General features: G+C 41.5%; 1 protein-coding gene across 1 annotated transcript; it reads left to right on the top strand.

The window, feature by feature from the left end:
* The first annotated feature begins 19,124 nt into the window (after positions 1 to 19,124).
* Positions 19,125 to 20,087, top strand: LOC104590886 (uncharacterized). The gene has a single exon (XM_010249646.2). The coding sequence runs from the start codon at positions 19,125 to 19,127 to the stop codon at positions 20,085 to 20,087; it is 963 nt and encodes a 320-aa protein (XP_010247948.2).
* The last annotated feature ends 3,947 nt before the right edge of the window (positions 20,088 to 24,034 follow it).

Here is a 24,034-nt window from a genome sequence, read left to right as displayed (position 1 = left end):
TTTTTAATTTTTTAGACTGAATGTATAGGCATTCGATCTGATGAAATTATTAATAGAAATTAGGATTTCTATTTATGTTATTTTGGATCGAAGATGGCGGCGCAAAGAAGGAGAGCTCGCGGAGAAGGAGATGTCGCAGATGGGAGAATCGCTATCTGCGATTTACAGTTTGTGAAACTGCGACCCGTGATCTAATCTCTGTTTTGCAGGAAGGATTGTGTGAAAAGCCCTGATAGACTGATTCTTGATTGTTCTTTTTTCAGTTTTTAATTTCAGATTATTTTCTTGAATTAACGATTTAATTAAGGATCAAACCCTAGACCCATTCGAACCAAGATTGGTTCAAATTGTTTGGACCAAATCTAGGGTTCGATCGAGGCTGAAAGTCAGCCCTATTTTTCCCACTAATGGGCCTGAGGATTGATAATTAATTAAATAGTTAATTTGGCCCAACCTGTAAAGGCCCAGTTTTAAATAGTTAAAACTGCTAAAAGCCCACTTAACACTTAAAGCTATATGGGCCAAACCCATCAACCCTAATTCAGCCCATATACCTAGATAATATTAATGGTTAATATTATGGGCTTCAAATTGGCTTTATAGATAATTAATTGATTGGATCAATTTATCCTTGCATGTGATGTATGGATGTGTGATGTGCTACACACATGGGCCATAAGTGCTTGGCCCATGCTCAATCCACAGTGGCTCTTGCGCACACCATGGCTGAATGCACATCATTGCCATGGTGTTCCTTTTGGTCATTGGATGACCTCCCTCAGTGGTGGGCCCCACACCTCATGGAGAGGTTACGTGCGGGACCCTAGCCGATTTGGGCCCACCAAAATATGACTTTATTAAAGTCAGTGGGAGCCACTTGGGTTTTGACCTAGATCAAACTAGGGCGTAATTTATTGTTCCCTCCAGCTAATATGAGTGCATGTGATAGGGAGATTCATATGATGAACTCTCTAAAGGCATTCCATCATTAGCATGAGGATGGGTCCTTCAGTAATGAGGAAGTGCACTAGAAAATGGGCTATCCATTTGCTGTTGGGCTTGTCTGAGTGTTTCATAAGATGATGGGGGCATCATAGACCGATGTGGGAGGGGCTTCACCAGAAAATTGGAACTCTCTCCCGGTACCATGGCGTTCACGAATATGATGGGTAAGCACTCACTGGACAGAAAGGTTTACCTGAAAATGGCTCTGAACCTTGTTTGACAGAAGCTAAAGGGAAAGCTCATATGATGAGTGGATATGATCCTTCATAGAAAGGTGGTGGGGTTATGCAGTTGAAACAGTTGGCTCCATGCACCCTATATGATTTCCCACATTTCTAGAGACAACTCGCAGTCTCCATCACTGAGAAAGGAGGGAATCTCAGAGATGAATAAATGGGAATGGAACGTAGATTAAAATCCATATCTATGTAATGAACATGAATCAAATTACGTTGTGGACTGATGTTTGCTCTTTTACCAGAAAATGGGAAACGGACAATTTGCAAAGGAGCTTGATGACAACAAGCTAAAGGGCCCAAACTATGCCGACTGGTACAGGAACCTAATGTTGGTCTTAACCTCTGAGAAATTGGACAAAGTAGCCAAGAATCCTACCCCGGATTGTCTGGGAGATAGGGCTTCTGAGGCCCGGAGAAGAGAATTGGTGGGTGCCGAACCCAACCTAAGATAAATAGTCTTGCTCTGGGTTAATAATTTGCAGATAGTTATGAGCAAGGTCATTCTCCACAGGGATTGGGTGGATTTATTTCCAAGTAGATGGATTAAGGGGGTTGTAAAGCTAACAAAAATAAGAAAATAACAGAAAACAAAGATTAAATCGATGGGAGATGGCTTCCGGTTGAAGGGACAAGTTCAGCTTTGATTCGTAGCATTGAACCTTGATGCAAAGATAGATTCATATGCTTATGAATAAATTGGTTATCGCTATTAACAAGCTCTAACAGCAAGCCTCTACTCTTAATATTCGACAACCAAAACAAGCTCTTTGATTGCTTCCCTTATTAATAGGCAATCCTAAACAAGCTCTTAGAATTTAACCTATTAATAGCATTAAGAGGGGAGATACCCAATTCTGGTCAGCGATCTCACAAGCTTGGATCGTTTAAACCAGATCAAATATTTTCCTAACATAGATCGAAAACTTTTTTTGCAATCAATTTATGTTAGTTGCCACCATGATCTAGCCCACCAATCATATACGAAACTGGAGGTTCAATCGGCCATGGATTATTTCCATTGAATGAGCAAGGGGCCCTTCTTGCTTAATCAACAAAAATAATCCTCACAGTTAATTCACAGAAAACATATGAATACCCTTAAACAACGAACTGAAATAAAAATCAATTAGATCTCACAATGCTTACAAAATCAAGGCTTCCCTAACCCTTCAACCAGAAATAAAAACTTACAGACACTTCATGATGAAAACGCAGCTTCTAGATGAGAAAGGGGGGGCGAACTCTTGCTTCTTCCTCCTTGGTTGCTGATTTCCCTCTCTGAAGACTGAAGCTCTCTTGGAGGAATTGATGCCTTGGATGCTGGTCCCCCCCCCCTTTATATAGATTTGGGGAGAGGGCTGCTCTCCAACTCCCTTAAGGAGATTATCCTCAAACTGGAAAGTCCTAGTCTAATTTGAACTTATCTTATCTAACTCTTATCTCTTATCTTTATTGGATTACAATTTGAGAATTTAAATCTGATAAAACTCTTTTATTGAGATTACATTCAACTTCTATTCTAATGGGACTCTTGGATCTTGAATTCGAACTGGGCTTCTTTAACAATTCGGGCTTGTTTCAAGACTCTCTGCGAAATGGGCTTCAGCTTGCGAAATGGGCCTTGCTACGAAATTGCTGACGTTGGGCCCAAATTCATCTTCGATGTGGACCGATTCCGCTAAAACCCAAAACATAAAAGTTGTGGGACTTTTCCTTATATTTCCAGTGCTTCTTGAAATATCCAAATCGGAGTCTGGAATTGAGAGTTATGCCCATATCACTGATCGGTGCCGAAACTATGCAAAAACATCCGATTAGCCTTGTTTTCTTCCAATCGCCTTCTTGCTTGCCCTGAATCGAAATACAAGAGTAATGAGTCCAATTAAGTGTAAAATACTAAATATTGAGGGATAAACATATGACAAATTTTATTCTTATCAAATTCCCCCACACTTAAACCATGCCCGTCCTCGGGCAAGTCAAAATTCAAGTAAAAATAGAACAAAAACAAACTAGCTATCATACCAATTTTTAAACTCAACTCTCCTTCGTCTTTCTCTACAAATATTCTAGGTTAATTATTGTGAATCGTTAAATCAACACAACCGAGTCATACATGACTCATTCATCAGTCAATCCAATTTTTGCTACTGCAAACCAGGTAGTAAATCAGGGAAAACCTTTTTATCTTCTCCCTCCTTTATTTTCTTTTTCTCTCTTCTGAAGAAGCGAGTGCATTTTATGCTCCATCTCACTTTTGGATTACTTGGTCAGTAGGTGCATTTTATGCTCCATCCTACTGTTTGAATTACTAGCTAGTAGGTGCATTTTATGCTCCGTCCTACTATCAGATTACTTGGCTGGTAGGTACATTTTGTGCTCCATCCAACCAATTGTAGCAATGGTAAAGTATTTGCCCTATTTACTTAAACCTGAATTTAGGACTAGCTTAAAAGGGAATGGCTTCAGAAAGGTCATGTACTCCTTAATTGTACCTCATTACTAGGTCCACAAGAATTATATCAAAATATTGTTTCAATTGATTTCGAAAGAGTTTAGTGTTTATTTATTTATTTATTTATTTTTTGTTCTGAAATAAAACGGTTAAAGCCTGTACTCCCCCCCACACTTAAGACTTAATAAAAGGTGGAAACTAAAAGGAAAACAAGTGGAGAGAGAAAAAAAGAAAAGGAACAAACTTCCCTGATGCGGTGGAAGGTGGGTGGGGAGACAGAGTTTCATGCCCTTACTCTGCATAGGTCGGACTTTCGAGGGGTACTTCTTCCAAATTCTATACCTGAAATCCTTCATAGAAGGGTTTTAGACAGTGCCCATTTACCTTGAACCTTTTGTCTGTGGTCGGGCTCTGAATCTCAACTGCTCCATAAGGTAAGATGTTAGTAACAGTGAAAGGTCCAACCCACCAAGATCGCAACTTACCGGGAAAGTGTTTAAGCCTAGAATGGAAAAGAAGAACTTTCTGGCCAACTGCAAAATCTTTCCTTGAGATCATCTTGTCATGGAAGGCTTTTGTCTTTTCCTTGTAGATTCGAGAGCTCTCATAAGCGTCATTGCGGATCTCTTCTAGTTCTTGTAGCTGCAACTTCCTCTGTTCTCCTGCCTCATCCATGCGCATGTTGCATTGTTTGACCGCCCAGTATGATTTATGTTCCAGTTCCACAGGGAGATGACATGGTTTGCCGAATACCAAACGGTAGGGAGACATACCTATAGGAGTTTTATAGGCTGTTCGGTAGGCTCATAGTGCATCATTGAGTCTAAGACTCCAATTCTTCCTTCTAGGGTCAAGCGTTTTTTCAAGTATGGATTTTATCTCCCTGTTGGACAGTTTGGCTTGTCCACTTGTTTGTGGGTAGTATGCAGTGGAAATTCGATGGGTGATATTGTATTTCTTGAATAGAGCTTCCACTACTCGGTTGCAAAAGTGAGTGCCTCAGTCACTTATTATCGCCCTGGGCATTCCAAACCTGGAGAAAATGTGGGATTTGATAAAATCTACAACAACCTTAGCATGATCAGTCCGGGTAGCTTTAGATTCTACCCATTTCGAAACATAGTCCACAACTAGTAGGATGTAAACATTACCGAAAGAGGAAGGGAATGGGCCCATGAAATCTATACCCCATACATCAAATATTTCACATATCAGTATAGGGGTAAGTGGCATTTGGTCTTTATGGCTTAAATTACCTGTCTTTTGGCATTGTTCACAGGCCTTGCAGAACATATAAGCATCACAATATAGGGTAGGCCAAAATAATCCGCACTCTACTATCTTATGTGCTGTCCTCTTTGCGCCAAAATGGCCCCCACAGGCATATGAATGGCAGAAGTGAAGAATGGAGGGGATTTTGGGGTCAGGCACGCACCATCGAAGGACCTGATCGGCACATTGCTTCCACAGATATGGGTCATCCTAGAAGTAGTACTTGGCATCGCTTCTTACCTTATCTCTTTGAGCTCTTGTTAATTCTCCTGGTATGGTTCTAGTAACCAAATAATTAACTATATCTGCATACCATGGAGTTCCTTTTTGAATTGCAAAAAGGTGCTCATCTGGGAACTCGTCTTTCAAGGGTGTTGCCTCTTCACTTGTAGTCAGTGTTAGATAATTTTGTATGCCCTTAGCTTCAATCCGATTTGATGTACTTTTGTTATTTAGTGGAAATAAATAAAGTGCATGTTTGATTCATGTTGTTTGGTTTAATTCTGTGTAAGACCCTAAAACTGGACACTTATAGAGACTTGTGTTAGTTTTAAATAATCACAGCCGTTAGATAAGTCTGGGGAGGTTTATCCTGCCAAGGCTAATACTGGTGTGCCACCAAGTGTTGGGATGGCCTGTCTCAGCCACCAGGGTAAGACCCAAGGCACATATAGTATGGGATTACTTGAATCCTTGAACCGGACCAGATTTCCAGTATTGCCCTGGACCATGGAGACAGATAGGCAAAATTGGAAAGATACACCTGACCCCTAGACTCGATTATGACATTTGACTAGGTGTCGGATTGGGCTGTCTTTGATATGCCAATCAGTGAGATCCTTAGATGGGGATCAAAACCTGGGTATGTTGGGACAGTCTGAGAATTCATCTGAGTGGGTGATCATAGTGACAAGATCAGTCCCTTTGTCGAACAAAGGGTAATGATCGGGAATGCACTCTCTCTGATGGAAACCAAACTGTCGGCAGTTGATTTCAATCGTTGGAATCTTGTTTTGCAAAATTAATATATTTATATATATTTATGTACGGTTTCGAATTGTTTGCAAATGGTTTTAATTCCCGGGATCCATGTGAGTGGAGAGTGCGGGACTGTTCCTTGCAGCCGAGGGAGAGGTCCTCTCTTGTCGGGCTGAGACGTTAAGTGTAAGACCATTTAGGGTAGTACCTGATGGGATAATCTTGCACCTGCCCACAGTCCCTGGGTTTTTATAAGATGGCTTGGCCCAGGGACCACTTAATGTAAGTGTTGGGCCCATAGGGTCCATATGATGGGCTCGGGGATTTACTGAGTCTTTCAGTGAATTCGGCTGGGCCTTGTATTAAAGGCTGGGCCGAAACCATGTGGCTGGTGTGTAGATCAATGCTTGGGTCCCACGCCATACAAAGAAGCCCAACTAGGCAGCAGATTGGAAACTAGTTAAACACTGAACATCTAATGGGCCAAAAGCCCATTTCGAGCTGGGCTGATATGATCACCCATCTATGTGGCGAATCTAAGATTAATGTTAGTAAAAAGGATTGGGCTTTTAACCTTATCCACTCTAGGATACCAAATTCAAATTAGATTTGAATCTGGTAACCTCCTGATAAGATCAGGAGTAAACTAACATAATTTGTAGATAGGATTAAGATAATCCCCTATCCAAATACAGATTTGGATTGGGATAACTCCTAATTAGGAGGTTTCTTAATCAAGAAGAAAGGAGGAGAAAAACAAAAAGAAAAGACATCAGAATTCGAACAAGGGTTTTGGTGAAAAGAAAACTCCCTGCGAATTGAGATTAGATCTCATTCATACTCCAGAGAGAAGAAAAGCAGTTCAGCCATCTTCGTCCCTGGAGTTCTCCTACTGCCGACGCCATTCACTATTGCAAGACTCAACCTTTGCAACAATAGAAAGTCAAGAAATCAGTTCTGACATCTGTCTTGCAAGAAAGACTAAAGAAGATTCGGTGTTCAGAGTTTCTAGAGGATTCTTGCGAAGGGTCCAGTGTGTAGGATGCACCCTGCTGGTTCTGTTCCATCCACAACTGTGTCATCTTCAGCAGGAACGGATCTTGGTGCATTCTTTGGGCGTGAACACCAACTTTGGGAGATACTGCTTCTCCGGATCAGGTATATTCCTCCCTTTTATCTTTTGGTTCAGATCTAGTTTGATTATGGTTCAAGTAGGATCCTTGAATATTGTATTCTAAATTTAGGGAATATGATTCCCAGTTGGGAAAAGGTAGGAAAATTTCTGAAATTTGCCCACCCAATTCGCATCCTTTTTGGCATCCATTAGATGGATCCTACCATTCCTTCAGTGGTATCAGAGCCAGGTTTGAATGTTGAACCAAAAGAAAATCAGATCTGACCCTGTGCAGATGGATAGAAGTTGTTCTTTCTTGATTTGCGCAGATTTTTTTCTTTATTTTAAGAATCTATTTCTTGTTAAGGGCGACTGATCTGAAATTAATTTTTGTTAAATCCAAAATTTATTTAGAATTGTTCTTTATTTATTTTGATTTAATGGACTGTTCGAACCTGGAGATCGCAATGCAGATTTGGCGCAGATGGTCTGCACACCCTTTTTCCTTTCTATTTATTTATTTCATTTAATTCGGTCTGTAAATATTTTTTTTTTATTTTCTAGACTTAATGTATTGGATTTGATCAAGAATGTAATTAATTAATAGAAATAGGATTTCTGTTATTTATTTTCTTGATTAAAGAAGAAGGAAGAAGATGGCGACGCTGGAGATTTGCATGTTTGATTCATGTTGTTTGGTTTAATTCTGTGTAAGACCCTAAAATTGAACACTTATAGAGACTCGTGTTAGTTTTAAATAATCACAGCCGTTGCATAAGTCTAGGGAGGTTTATCCTGCCAAGGCTAATACTGGTGTGCCACCAAGTGTTGGGATGGCCTGTCTCAGCCACCAGGGTAAGACCCAAGGCACATACAGTATGGGGTAATTGAATCCTTGAACTGGGCCATATTTCCAGTATTGCCCTGGACCTTGGAGACAAATGGGCAAAATTGGAAAGTTACACCTGACCCCTAGACTCGATTATGACATTTGACTAGGTGTCGGATTGGGCTGTCTTTGATATGCCAATCAGTGAGATCCTTAGATGGGGATCAAAACCTGGGTATGTTGGGACAGTCTGAGAATTCATCTGAGTGGGTGATCATAGTGACAGGATCAGCCCCTTTTTGGACAAAGGGTAATGATCGGGAATGCACTCTCCCTGATGGAAACCAAAGTGCCAACAGTTGATTTCAATCGTTGGAATTTTGTTTTGCAAAATTAATATATTTATATATATTTATGTGCAGTTTCGAATTGTTTGCAAATGGTTTTAATTCCCAGGATCCATGTGAGTGGAGAGTGTGGCACTGTTCCTTGCAGCCGAGGGAGGGGTCCTCTCCTGTCGAGCAGTGCTTGATCATTAAGGGCTGAGAGGTTAAGTGTAAGACCATTTAGGGTAGTACCTGATGGGCAAATCTTGCACCTGCCCACAGTCCTTGGGTTTTTATAAGATGGCTTGGCTCAGGGACCACTTAATGTAAGTGTTGGGCCCATAGGGTCCATATGATGGGCTCAGGGGTTTACCGAGTCTTTCAGCGAATTCAGCTGGGCCTTGTGTTAAAGGTTGGGCTGAACCCATGTGGTTGGTGTGTAGATCAATGCTTGGGTCCCATGCCATACAAAGAAGCCCAACTGGGCAGCAGATTGGAAACTAGTTAAACATTGAACATCTAATGGGCCAAAAGCCCATTTCGAGCTAGGCTGATATGATCACCCATCTATGGGGCGAATCTGAGATTAATGTTAGTAAAAAGGATTGGGCTTTTAACCTTATCCACTCCAGAAGACCAAATTCAAATTAGATTTGAATTTGGTAACCTCCTGATAAGATCAGGAGTAAACTAACATAATCTGCAGATAGGGTTAAGATAATCCCCTATCCAAATACAGATTTGGATTGGGATAACTCCTAATTAGGAGGTTTCTTAATCAAGAAGAAAGGAGGAGAAAAACAAAAAGAAAAGACATAAGAATTCAAACTAGGGTTTTGGTGAAAAGAAAACTCCCTGCGAATTGAGATTAGATCTCATTCATACTCCAGAGAGATAAAAGCAGTTCACCCATCTTCGTCCCTGGAGCTCTCCTCTTGCCGCCGCCATTCACTATTGCAAAACTCGATCTTTGCAACAATAGGAAGTCAAGAAATCAGTTCTTGACATCAGTCTTGCAAGAAAGACTGAAGAAGATTCGGTGTTCAGAGTTTCCAGAGGATTCTTGCGAAGGGTCCAGTGTGTAGGACGCACCCTGCTGGTTCTGTTCCATCCATAGCTGTGTCATCTTCAGCAGGAACGGATCTTGGTGCATTCTTTGGGCGTGAACACCAACTTTAGGAGATACTGCTTCTCTGGATCAGGTATATTCCTCCCTTTTATCTTTTGGTTCAGATCTGGTTTGATTATGGTTCAAGTAGGATCCTTGAATATTGTATTCTAAATTTAGGGAATATGATTCCCAGTTGGGAGAAGGTACGAAAATTTTTGAAATTCGCCCATCCATTCCGCAACCTTTATGGCGTCCTTTAGATGGATCCTACCATTCCTTCAGTCAGCCTACTACGATGGTCTACAAGCAAATTTTCTGCACCCTTGTCACGGATTTCGAGGTTAAATTCTTGTAGCAAAAGAATGCAGTGGATAAGCCTCGGCTTTGCTTCTTTCTTGGCGAGCAAATATTTTAGGGCTGCATGATCAGAATAAACAATCACATTTGTACCCAATAAATATGAACGGAATTTTTCTAAGGCAAAAACTACAGCCAAGATTTCCTTCTCTATTGTTGAATAATTGCATTGGGCAGCATCAAGGGTCCTCGAAGCATAATATATTGCGTGAGCGGCTCTTCCAACCCTCTGTCCAAGAACAGCACCGATGGCATAGTTGCTTTTGTCGCACATAATCTCGAAGGGAAGATCCGAATTTGGTGGCTGGATGACTGGGGCTGAAGTCAACGATTCCTTCAGCTTATCAAAGGCTGCCCTGCACCCTTCATCCAAACCAAACATCACATCCTTCTGGAGTAAATTACTTAAGGGGCGAGTTATGTTGGAGAAATCCTTGATGAATCTCCGATAGAATCCTGCATGTCCAAGGAAAGAGCGAACTTCCCGAATGTTCGTGGGATAGGGCAGGGATTTAATAACATCTACTTTTGCTATATCAACTTCGATTCCCTTAGAAGAGACTACATGCCCTAGAATGATACCCTGGTCGACCATGAAATGGCATTTTTCATAATTCAGCACGAGGTTCTTTTGTATACACCTTTCAAGTACCTTTATAAGTTTAGATAAGCATGAATCAAAAGAATCCCCATACACTGTGAAGTGGTCCATAAATACCTCTATAATGCTTTCCAAATAATCTGAAAATATACTAACCATACATCTTTGGAATGTGGCAGGAGCATTGCAGAGACCGAATGGCATGCGCCGAGGGAATGTGGCAGGAGCATTGCAGAGACTGAATGGCGGGAGCATTGCAGAGACCGAATGCTTTCCATAAATACCTGTGTTTACAAGAAGTCCAGTGGAGATAAGATCACCTTTTTGGTGTTGTATGTGGACGATATCCTACTCATTGGGAATGGTGTGGGAATGTTGACTTCGGTCAAAGTATGGCTCTCACAACAGTTCTCCATGAAAGATCTTGGAGAAGCTTCATATATACTAGGTCTTCGACTCTATAGAGATAGATCGAAGCAGATAATTGGATTATCCCAAGCAGCTTATATTGACAAAATTGTCAAAAGATATAGCATGGAGAACTCCAAGAAAGGAAACGTTCCTTTCAGGCACAGAGTCACTCTCTCCAAGAAGATGTCTCCCAAGACTTCTGAGGAGATTGAGGGCATGAGAGACGTTCCCTACACCTCAGCTGTAGGGAGCATCATGTATGCCATGCTGTGCACTCGCCCGGACATTGATCAGATGGTGAGTGTGGTAAGCAGATTCCAGGCCAACCTAGGGCAGGAGCATTGGACTGCTGTGAAGAACATACTTAAATACCTTCAAAGGACAAAAGAGTTTTGTCTAGTATTCGATGGTAGTTCACTACAAGTTCTAGGGTATAACGAGGTCGATTTCAATCGGATCCAGATGATAGAAACTCTACATCTGGGTATGTTTTCGTGATAGGAACATGTGTTGTTTGCTAGAAAAGCAGCAAACAGGGGTCCATTGCAGATTCCACAACCGAGGCCGAGTACATTGCCGCAAGTGAAGCTGCCAAGGAAGCCGTGTGGATGAAGAAATTCATACACGAATTGAGAGCGATTCAGTCCAGCACATCACCCATCCCGTTGTTGTGCGACAACAATGGAGCGATCGCCCAGGCTAAAGAGCCTCGGGCCCACTCGAAGTCAAAGCACATCGAGAGGAAGTACCATGTACTACGGGAGATCATTGGTAGAGGGGACGTCCTAATTCAGAAGGTAGCATCAGCGAATAATGTGGCAGACCCATTGACTAAGCCACTGACACAAAAGGTGTTTGAGAAACACGTGGAAAGTATGGGACTCCGGCTTGTACCAGATTGGACCTAAGTGCAAATGGGAGCTGTTAGATAGTCTTGTATGCCCTTATTTAGTGTAAATAAATGAAGTGCATGTTTGATTCATGTTGTTTGGTATAATTCTGTGTAAGACCCTAAAACTGGACACTTATAGAGACTCGTGTTAGTTTTAAATGTTCACAGCCATTGGATAAGTCTGGGGAGTTTATCCTGCCAAGGCTGATACTGGTGTGCCACCAAGTGTTGGGATGGCCTGTCTCAGCCACCAGGGTAAGACCCAAGGCACATGCCGTGTGGGATTACTTGAATCCCTGAATCGGACCAGATTTCCAGTATTGCCCTGGACCTTGGAGACAGATGGGCAAAACTGGAAAGTTACACCTGACCCCTAGGCTCAATTATGACATTTCACTAGGTGTCGAATTGGGCTGTCTTTGATATGTCAATCAGTGAGATCCTTAGCGGGGGTCAAAACCTGGGCATGTTGGGGCAGTCTGAGAATTCATCTGTGTGAGTGAACATAGTGACAGGATCAGTCCCTTTATCGGACAATGGTAATGATCGGGAATGCACTCTCTCTGATGGAAACCAAACTGCTGGCAGTTGATTTCAATCGTTGGAATTTTGTTTTGCAAAATTAATATATATATATATATATATATGTATTTGTACGGTTTCGAAATGTTTGCAAATGGTTTTAATTCCCGGGATCCATGTGAGTAGAGAGTGCGGCACTGTTCCTTGCAGCCGAGGTAGAGGTCCTCTCTTGTCGGGCCGTGCTAGATCCTTAAGGGCTGAGAGGTTAAGTGTAAGACCATTTAGGATAATACCTGATGGGCTAATCTTGCACCTGCCCACAATCCTTGGGTTTTTATAAGATGGCTTGGCCCAGGGACCACTTAATGTAAGTGTTGGGCCCATAGGGTCCATGTGATGGGCTTAGGGGTTCACTAAGTTTTTCCGTGAATTCGGCTAGGCCTTGTAATAAAGGCTAGGCCGAACCCATGTGGCTGGTGTGTAGATCAATGCTTGGGTCCCACGCCATACAAAGAAGCCCAACTGGGCAGCAGATTGGAAACTAGTTAAACACCAAACACTTAATGGACCAAAAGCCCATTTCGAGCTAGGCTAATATGATCACCCATTTATGGGCCGAATCTGAGATTGATGTTAGTAAAAGGATTGGGCCTTTAACCTTATCCACTCCAGGAGACCAAATTCAAATTAGATTTGAATCTGGTAACCTCCTGATAAGACCAGGAGTAAGCTAACTTAGTCTGCAGATAGGATTAAGATAATCCCCTATCCAAATATTGATTTGGATTGGGATAACTCCTAATTAGGAAGTTTTCTTAATCAAGAAGAAAGGAGGAGAAACCCAAGAGAAAACATTAGATTTCGAACCAAGTTTTATGGCAAGAAAACTCCCTGCGAATTGAGATTAGATCTCATACAAACTCTAGAGAGAAGAGAAGCAGTTCTACCTTCTTCGTCCTTGGAGTTCTCCTCCAGTCGCCGCCATTCCCTCTAGCAAGATTTGATCTTTGCAGCAATAGGAAGTCAAGAAATCAGTTCTTGACATCAATCTTGCAAGAAAGATTAAAAAAGATTCGGTGTTCAGAGTTTCCAGAGGGTTCTTGCGAAGGATCCAGTGTGTAGGACGCACCCTGCTGGTTCCGTTCCACCCACAGCTGTGTCATCATCTGCAAGATCGGTTCTAGGTGTCTTTTTTGGGCGTGAACACCAACTTTGGGAGATATTGTTTCTCCGGATCAAGTATAATCCTCCCTTTTTCCTTTTGGTTCAGATCTAGTTCGATTATGGTTCAAGTAGAAACCTTGAATATTGTATTCTAAATTTAGGGAATGCGATTCCTAGTTAGGAGAAGGTAGGAAAATTTTTGAAATTCGCCCACCCATTCCGCAACCTTTATGGTGTCCATTAGATGGATTCTACCATTCTTTCAAAGTTCAATTCCACGGTTTCTCTTCCAACAACTTTGGCACATGTTAGGTTTTGCATCTATTCCTCCTAGCCATCAGTCATTTCTTCATACGTCTTGAACAAGGACTTGTTCTTGCAGACATAGACTTGGTTCTACCTTTCTGATGCCGGTAGACTCAGGCATAGTGCCCCTTCTTTCCACAAACATAGCATGATCCTTTCTTATTATTGCTCTTCTTGAAGTTCTCATCCTTACTCTTTATTTGTAATGTAGGATTAGTCATTTTTGATCCATTTTCCACAAAGTTTACCTTAGAGTTGAACATGCCGTCTAGGGTCTTATCCTCATTGCCTCTAATCCGAGACTCTTCTTCAATATGAAGGTGTTGGTAAATTTGCTCCAAGGTAAGTTCTTTTGCTTTGTGCATAAGCTTGCTCTTGTAATCCTTCGAAGAGAGTGGAAGTTTGAAAATTATTGCTCCCACTTAGAAAGATTCAGGAAGGATGATGTCAAGGGATCAAATTCTATTGACTATCACCTATAGTTCATAAACTTGCTCCAATATGCGCTTATGGTCATTCAAGATGAAGTCAAAGTATTCTGCAATAAGATATTTATTTGTACATGCTTCTTGCACCTTGTACTTGAATTCCAAAACCTTCCAATTTTTTTTGGATATAAAAGTTCCTTGTAAAAGTTGTAGAATTGGTTTGATAAGGCATTCAATGTATATCCTTGGCACAAAAGTGAATCCTCTTCTTGTTTTGCTCTTCATTCTTTAGCATTTTAGTATTTTTTCCAGTGAGTTTAGGAAGAGGTTGTAGATTCGAATCCAAGAGATAATATAACTTCAGTGTGGTCAGATAGAAGATCATCTTGTCTTACCATTGATTGAAATTTGTTCCATTAAACTGGTCAAGTTGAACAAGATCTTGGTTCATCATCTTGATTGAAGTCATGCTTGTTTCTACCTCCATTGCAAAATAATGTTCCAAAATTGTTGGAAAATTAGGGTCACGGAAACTTAGAGGAGAAGTGCTCTGAGGTGTATTGGAAGACACCATGTTAAGAACATTATTTGCCCCCACTTAGTTTTACTGAGTTTGCTATTGGGTTACAAGAAAATCCATTCCCAAGATACAATAGAGCCTTGGGCAAGAATCTGCAACCAGCAAAGTTGAAGAGTCTCCAAAGAAACCTTCTTTGAGATAGTAGCATATTGAACTAAAAGAGACAAAAGTGTTTTTCAAAAACTTGTGTTCAAATGCTTGATTCACACTCCTTAAATAATTTCTGAAGAATCATGGAGCAGAGGAAGGTGTTGGTTCAAAAAAAACTCCATGAGTAGTCACAATTTCAAACATTGTGACTACTAAAAAGGTAGTTAACAGTTAATGACTGTTAATATTGAATAGTGCCTCTCAATCACACCCAATTGAATCATGACCATTGAAACATCAATGGTCAGCCTTGCACCAAAGGTTAAAGCCGCTCTTCGCGAGACACGTGAATGTGCACAAAGTGCGAGCAAAGTGTGCCTCTAAAGCACCTCATTGTGCCGCACACAAGGGCACTTGCGTGCAGGCACATTGCATGGTAGAAAGCCTCCATACTCTCCTCTTTATTTCTAAGGAGTGTAAATAAGCTCCTATTTAAAACTCAAAACAATTTTTGTAATTTTCCAATGTGGGACAAGTTCAAAACTAGTTTTAGTAAGAGAAAAAAATATTTTCCAAGACATGGGTGTAGTTTTTCTCTGTTCTCATGTAATTGATCAATCAGACCCCATTGGATTTACTCTCTTATGAGATTACAATCCAATAGTAAGTACATGTAACTTGTCATCATCGGAATTGCAACAAAAACCTTGGATAAGGACTACATAGAGAAATCCCAGTCAGAGAGAATACAACGATCAAGTCGAACAAGATGATAAACAATGTCTGAGGTTCTAGAGTAACCAAGACACCTCTGTAATAGTACAATGACAATTTACTAAGGCAGTGTAAGGCTCATACACTTTCGATGAGCACAGAATGCCATCCAAGACCTGTCATGAGAAAAAATGCTATCCAAGACCTACAATGGGAACAACGCAATATCACAAACCTATGATGGATATAAAACACCACCCACATCCTATAGGTTTTTGATGAATCTGAGTGGTGTACCAGTTTTGCTAGATCATGGTGGCAAGGGATCTACCTTGGCAGGTTTCAGTTAAACCTTGCACATAGTTGTGTAGGCTTTTATCGGTTAATATTGGGCCTCAGATAGGCCACTTGATCCTTCTGCTGCTACTATGATTGATGGTGGTGGTGTGGACATACTGACTTAGGCCATTTTTCTCATAGAGAACATAGATTTATGGGGATATGGTGTTTGGAACACTGAATTAGTACTTTAGAAACTACAAAGATTAATGATGGTTGCATCAACCTCACCTAATGATACTATTGCTTCTATTGCTATTGGACTTGCTAGTGTGGCTATTGAAGGAGTAGGCAGAGCACTTCCTTAATTTCATTGCTGGATTTTAATCTCATTAGAAATTAAATCCAATGGTGTTTGATTTATCAATTACATGAAAAACACACCTGCACATAGGACTTGGAAAATAGCTTTTTCTCTTACTAAAACTAGATTTCAACTTGTCCCACATTGGAAAATTAAAAAACTTGTTATGAGTTTTTATATAGGAGCTTATTTACACTCCTTAGAAATAAATAGGAGAGTATGGAGGCATGCTACCGTGCAACGTGTGCACACGCATGTGTGCGGTGCAATTAGGCACTTTAGAGGTGCACTTTTCTCACACTTCATCACAATGTCTGAAATTTTGACTATTCAAGGAGCCTTTTTTGATCCAGCACTTTCCTCTTCTCTATGACTCTTCAAAAATTATTTAAGGAGTGTGAATCAAGAAAATGCACACAAACTTTTCGAAATCACTCCTATCTCAGTTCGATCTGCTACTGTCTAATAGAAGGTTTCTTTGGAGACTCTTCAGCTTTGCGGGTTGTAGATTCTCGCCCAAAGCTTTGTTGTATCCTGGGAATAGATTTGCTTGTAACCCAATAGCAAACTCAATGGAACTGAGTGGGGGAAAATGACGTTCTAAAGACAGTGTCTTCAGACATGCCTTAGAACTTCTCCTCCAAGTTTTAGTGACCCCAATTTCCCAACAGTTATGTTGTTATTCCAAGTGGATGCTACAATCCACCAGCTAGGGATTGGAAGTGATCCCCTCTAGCTTGGTCTTAATTACAATCTCTTAATCAGTAATGCCATACAACCTATTGGTGAGGATCTCCAACTCCCAGCTATCTTCATACTTGCCCGATGCTCCAGTGATTGGCTATTGCTACTAGTCTTCTATCAAATCCTTCGTAAGGGGAGGTAGGTTGTTTTCGGAAGTCCGAGGCTTCATAGACACACCATCTCCATGATCAAACAAGGAAACTAAAGATTCCAAATGTATACTATTAAGTCAGGCAGAAATGAGGTTAAAAACAATACTCCTAAAAAACTCTTGAAGGGTGGGAAGAAAAAGGTGTGTGGATCTCTGATAAGAATAAAATTTGTCATATGTTTATCCCTCAATATTCAGTATTTTACACTTAATTGGTACCTAATTGGACTCATTACTCTTGTATTTCGATTCAGGGCAAGCAAGAAGGCGATTGGAAGAAAACAAGGCTAATCGGATGTTTTTGCACAATTTCGGCACCGATCCGTGATATGGGCATAACTCTCAATTCCAGACTCCGATTTGGATATTTCAAGAAGCACTGGAAAGATATAGAAGAGGCCCACAACTTTTATGTTTTGGCTTTTGGCAGAATCGGTCCACATCGAAGACAAATTTGGGCCCAAAGTCAGAGCAATTTCGTAGCAAGGCCCATTTCGCAAGCTGAAGCCCATTTCGCAGAGAGTCTTGAAGCAAGCCCGAATTGTTAAAGAAACCCAGTTCGAATTCAAGATCCAAGAGTCCCATTAGAATAGAAGTTGAATGTAATCTCAATAAAAGAGTTTTATCATATTTAAATTCTCAAATTGTAATCCAATAAAGATAAGAGATAAGAGTTAGATAGGATAAGTTCAAATTACACTAGGACTTTCCAGTTTGAGGATAATCTCCTTAAGGGAGTTGGAGAGCAGCCCTCTCCCCAAATCTATATAAAGGGGGGGGCAGACCACCACCCAAGGCATCAATTCCTCCAAGAGAGCTTCAGTCTTCAGAGAGGGAAATCAGCAACCAAGGAGGAAGAAGCAAGAGTTCGCCCCCCCTTTCTCATCTAGAAGCTGCGTTTTCATCATGAAGTGTCTATAAGTTTTTATTTCTAGTTGAAGGGTTAGGGAAGCCTTGATTTTGTAAGCATTGTGAGATCTAAATGATTTTTATTTCAGTTCATTGTTTAAGGGTATTCATATGTTTTCTATGAATTAACTGTGAGGATTATTTTTGTTGATTAAGCAAGAAGGGCCCCTTGCTCATTCAATGGAAATAATCCATGGCCGATTGAACCTCCAGTTTCGTATATGATTGGTGGGCTCGATCATGGTGGCAACTAACATAAATTGATTGCAAAAAAAGTTTTCGATCTATGTTAGGAAAATATTTGATCTGGTTTAAACGATCCGAGCTTGTGAGATCGCTTATCAGAATTGGGTCTCTCCCCTCTTAATGCTATTAATAGGTTAAATTCTTAGAGCTTGTTTAGGACTGCCTATTAATAAGGGAAGCAATCAAAGAGCTTGTTTTGCTTATCGAATAATAAGAGTAGAGGCTGGCTGTTAGAGCTTGTTAATTGCTATAACCAATTTATTCATAAGCATATGAATCTATCTTTGCATCAAGGATCAATGCTACGAATCAAAGCTGAACTTGTCCCATCAAGGATCAATGCTACAACCCCCTTTCCATCTACTTGGAAATAAATCCACCCAATCCCTGTGGAGAACGACCTTGCTCATCACTATCTGCAAATTATTAACCCAGAGCAAGACTATTTATCTTTGGTTGGGTTCGGCACCCACCAAATTTTGGCACTGCTGCCGGGGATTGGCGTCCTAAGTAGGTTTATTTCCTTTTGTTTGGTTTATGCCTCGCTCTTCTCGTGTAGGTAACTCCTCTACGACCCTGAGATCGAGAACACAGTTCGCCGCTTGAGGAAAGAAGCCAAGCAACGCCGCAACCAATCAGCATCACTCCCCACTTCCGGAGTGAAGTCGGCTGCAGAAATCGTTGAGCCATCCAACCATTCTGAAGAAGAAGTCATGGCCAACAACGAAGAAAGAACCCTTAGAGAGCTAGCTGCACCGGATCTTCACCAACAACCTCTCTGCATCGAATATGTAGATCTAGCGGTACCCTTTGAACTTAAATCAGGTCTTATACACTTACTCCCTACTTTTTGTGGACTTATAGGCGAAGACCCTCACAAGCACCTAAAAGAATTCCACGTAGTATGCTCAAGCATGAAGCCTCAAGGTGTTACCGAGGAACAGATCAAACTGCGTGCCTTTCCTTTCTCATTAGCTGATAAGGCTAAGGATTGGCTGTAATACCTACCCTCTGGTTCCATCACCACGTGGAATGATATGAAAAGGCAATTCCTTGAGAAGTTCTTCCCTGCTTCCCGAGCGGCTAACAACAGAAAGGAGATCTGTGGCATAAGACAATTAAGTGGGGAAACTCTCTACGAATACTGGGAGGGATTCAAGCAACTATGCGCCAGCTGTCCGCAACATCAAATTCCAGACCAACTCCTTATCCAATATTTTTATGAAGGGTTACTACCAATGGATAGGAGTATGATCGATGTAGCAAGCAGAGGAGTGTTGGTGAACAAAACTCCTACACAAACAAGAGAGTTGATCTCAAATATGGCAGCCACCTCTCAACAGTTTGGCTATAGGCTCAACCCTCCAACAACTCATGCTAACGAGGTAAACATCTCATCCCTAGAACAGAAAATTGCAAGCCTGACCTCTCTTATCTGTCAAATGGCCACAGGTAATACACAAATGGTGAAGGCTTGCGAGATTTGCTCAACTCCAGGACATCCAACTGACATGTGCCCTACGCTTCAAGATGAACCTTACGAACAAGCTAATGCTGTTGGAGGATTCTTGCAAAAGAGATACGACCCCTACTCGAACACCTACAATGCAGGATGGAGGGATCATCCCAACTTGAACTATGGAACCAAGCCCTTCGGCTTCCAACATCAGCATCAAACCAGGCCGCCGGCTCCACCATATTCAGCCTCTCCCCACTCAGGTATGTCTCTCGATGAAATTGTGAAAGCCCTTGCAACTAATACTCAACAATTTCAACAGGAGATGAGGACAAGTATCCGAAACCTGGAGAATCACATCAGCCAGCTAGCGATAGCTATGAGTCGAATGGAATCCCAATCATCAGGGAGGCTACCTTCCCAGACCATGACCAACCTGAAACAGAATGCTAGCGCTATCACATTGAGAAGTGGGAAGGAGCTGAATGAACCCAATCAAGAAGCATCCAAGGATACAACCAAAAAGGAGACACCATCTCCCTAAACGGATTCAAGCGGAATGCCACCCCAAGCCATAGTCATCGCTCCACCTTTTCCTAGCCGATTCGCGAGATCCAAGAAGGAGCAAGACAAGTACATTCTCGAGACCTTCCGCAAAGTTGAGGTAAACATCCCCCTCCTTGATGCAATTAAGCAAGTACCCCGCTATGCCAAATTTCTCAAGGAGTTGTGCACTACTAAGAGAAGGCTGAAAGGTGATGAGAAGGTCCATATAGGAGAAAATGTTTCAGCCATTCTCCAGAAAAGACTACCCCCTAAATGCGAGGATCCAGGTATGTTTACCATTCCCTATAAGATAGGAAATGTCCAGATCGAAAAAGCTATGCTAGACCTAAGAGCTTCAATAAATGTCATGCCCCATTCTATTTATACAACAATGAATCTCGGACCATTAAAAGAAATGGGCATGATCTTACAACTTGCTGATCGGTCTACTACATACATAAAGGGAGTCTTAGAGGACGTCCTAGTCCAAGTTAATAATTTGGTCTTTCCCGCCGATTTTGCTAGGAAGACCCTTTCTTAAGACGTCCAGAACAAAAATCGATGTGCATAAGGGGACACTTACCATGGAATTCGATGGTGAGATCATTAATTTTAATATCTATGTTGCCATGAGATACACTAATGATGTGCATTCTATTTTATCTATAGATGTTATTGATTCCTTAGTGCAGCAGACTTTTGAGTTAGAAGATGAAGACACACTGAGAGTTGCACTTAACAATGGGCCTGATCAACTGCAACGAGCAAAGCAGAAGTTTATGCTGAATTCAGAACTACAAACTTTGACTTCTGAACTGAACTCTTTTGAATTTGCCCGTAATTCTTCTTTCATTAGTTTACCCCTATCTCACACAAGGCTCCTTCCATCTATTGTGCAGGCACCCCAGCTGGAGCTGAAATCATTACCAAAGCACCTAAAGTACATGTTCCTAGGCAAGGGGGAGACACTACCTGTGATAGTTTCCTCCAAACTCGATGCATTGGAAGAAAGGAAACTAATTCAAGCACTTAAGGAATGCAAGGAAGCAATCGGATGGACTGTAGCTGATATCAAGGGGATAAGCCCATCTACCTGCATGCACAAAATACTATTGGAAGAAGACTCCAAACCTACAATCGGAGCCCAACGCCGATTAAATCCACCGCTGATGGAGGTAGTGAAGAAAGAAGTTTTAAAACTTCTAGATGCCGGGATAATCTATTCCATTTCAGACAGTAAGTGGGTAAGTCTGGTACAAGTAGTCCCGAAGAAAACAGGTATGACGGTGGTCGAAAATCAAGACGGTGAGTTAGTAACTACCCGAATTCAAAATGGGTGGCGGGTGTGTATAGATTACCGGAAGCTGAATTCGTTAACCCGAAAACACCACTTCTCGCTCCCTTTTATCGATCAAATGCTTGAAAGACTAGCTGGCAAATCTCATTACTGTTGTCTTGATGGTTATTCAGGGTTTCATCAAATTCCAGTTGCACCTGAGGACCAAGAAAAGACTACCTTCACCAGCCCCTTCGGTACCTTTGCTTATCGGCGCATGCCATTCGGTCTCTGCAATGCTCCCGCCACATTCCAAAGATGTATGGTTAGTATATTTTCAGATTATGTGGAAAGCATTATAGAGGTATTTATGGACGACTTCACAGTGTATGGGGATTCTTTTGATTCATGCTTATCTAACCTTACAAAGGTACTTGAAAGGTGTATAGAAAAGAACCTCGTGCTGAATTATGAAAAATGCCATTTCATGGTCGACCAGGGCATCATTCTAGGGCATGTAGTCTCTTCTAAGGAAATCGAAGTTGATAAAGCAAAAGTAGATGTTATTAAATCCCTGCCCTATCCCACGAACATTCGGGAAGTTCGCTATTTCCTTGGACATGCAGGATTCTATCGGAGATTCATCAAGGATTTCTCCAAGATAACTCGCCCCTTTTGTAATTTACTCCAGAAGGATGTGATGTTTGATTTTGATGAAGGGTGTAGGGCAGCCTTTGATAAGCTGAAGGAATCGTTGACTTCAGCCCTAGTCATCCAGCCACCAAATTGGGATCTTCCCTTCGAGATTATGTGCGACGCAAGCAATTATGCCATCGGTGCTGTTCTGGGACAGAGGGTTGGAAGAGCCGCTCATGCAATATATTATGCTTCGAGGACCCTTGATGCTGCCCAATGCAATTATTCAACAACAGAGAAGGAACTCTTGGCTGTAGTTTTTGCCTTAGAAAAATTCCGTTCATATTTATTGGGTACTAAGGTGATTGTTTATTCTGATCATGCAGCCTTAAAATATTTGTTCGCCAAGAAAGAAGCAAAGCCGAGGCTTATCCGCTAGATTCTCCTGCTACAAGAATTTAACCTTGAAATCCGTGACAAGAAGGTTGCAGAAAATTTGGTTGCAGACCATCTTAGTAGGCTGACTACAAGTGAAGAGGCAACACCCTTGAAAGATGAGTTCCCAGATGAGCACCTTTTCGCAATTCAAAAAGGAACTCCATGGTATGCAGATATAGTTAATTATTTGGTTACTAGAACCATACCAGGAGAATTAACAAGAGCTCAAAGAGATAAGGTAAGAAGCGATGCCAAGTACTACATCTAGGATGACCCATATCTGTGGAAGCAATGCGCCGATCAGGTCCTTCAAAGGTGCGTGCCCGACCCCAAAATCCCCTCCATTCTTCACTTCTACCATTCATATGCCTGTGGGGGCCATTTTGGCCCAAAGAGGACAGCACGTAAGATACTAGAGTGCGGATTATTTTGGCCTACCCTATTTCGTGATGCTTATATGTTCTGCAAGGCCTGTGAACAATGCCAAAAGATAGGTAATTTATGCCATAATGACCAAATGCCACTTACCCCTATACTGATATGTGAAATATTTGATGTATGGGGTATAGATTTCATGGGCCCATTCCCTTCCTCTTTCGGTAATGTTTACATCCTACTAGCTGTGGACTATGTTTCGAAATGGGTAGAAGCCAAAGCTACCCAAACTGATCATGCTAAGGTTGTTGTAGATTTTGTCAAATCCCACATTTTCTCCAGGTTCGGAATGCCCAGGGCGATAAGAAGTGACCGAGGCATTCACTTTTGCAACCGAGTGGTGGAAGCTCTATTCAAGAAATACAATATCACCCATCGAATTTCCACTGCATACCACCCACAAACAAGTGGACAAACCGAAGTGTCCAACAGGGAGATAAAATCCATACTTGAAAAAATGGTTGACCCTAGAAGGAAGAATTGGAGTCTGAGACCCAATGATGCACTATGGGCCTACCGAACAGCCTATAAAACTCCTATAGGTATGTCTCCCTACCGTTTGGTATTCGGCAAACCTTGTCATCTCCCTGTGGAACTGGAACATAAAGCATACTAGGCGGTCAAACAATGCAACATGCGCATGGATGAGGCAGGAGAACAGAGGAAGTTGCAGCTACAAGAACTAGAAGAGATCCGCAACGACGCTTATGAGAGCTCTTGAATCTATAAGGAAAAGACAAAAGCCTTCCATGACAAGACGATCTCAAGGAAAGATTTTGCAGTTGGCCAGAAAGTTCTTCTTTTCCATTCTAGGCTTAAACTCTTTCCCGGTAAGTTGCGATCTCGGTGGGTTGGACCTTTCACTGTTACTAACATCTTACCTTATGGAGCAGTTGAGATTCAGAGTCCGACCACAGACAAAAGGTTCAAGGTAAATGGGCACCGCCTAAAACCCTTCTATGAAGGATTTCAGGTATACAATGTGGAAGAAGTACCCCTCGAAAGTCCGACCTATGTAGAGTAAGGGCATGAAACTCTGTCTCCCCACCCACCTTCCACCGCCCAGGGAAGTTTGTTCCTTTTCTTTTTTTCTCTCCATTCCCTTTTAAGCTAGTCCTAAATTCAGGTTTAAGTAAACATGGCAAATACTTTACCATTGC

The sequence above is a fragment of the Nelumbo nucifera genome, chromosome 7 (genome assembly GCF_055504915.1).
Source record: "Nelumbo nucifera cultivar China Antique chromosome 7, China Antique-T2T, whole genome shotgun sequence".
NCBI lineage: Eukaryota > Viridiplantae > Streptophyta > Magnoliopsida > Proteales > Nelumbonaceae > Nelumbo > Nelumbo nucifera.
The sequence above is the reverse complement of the archived record's forward strand: the minus strand, read 5'-3'. Positions and strand labels throughout refer to the sequence as shown.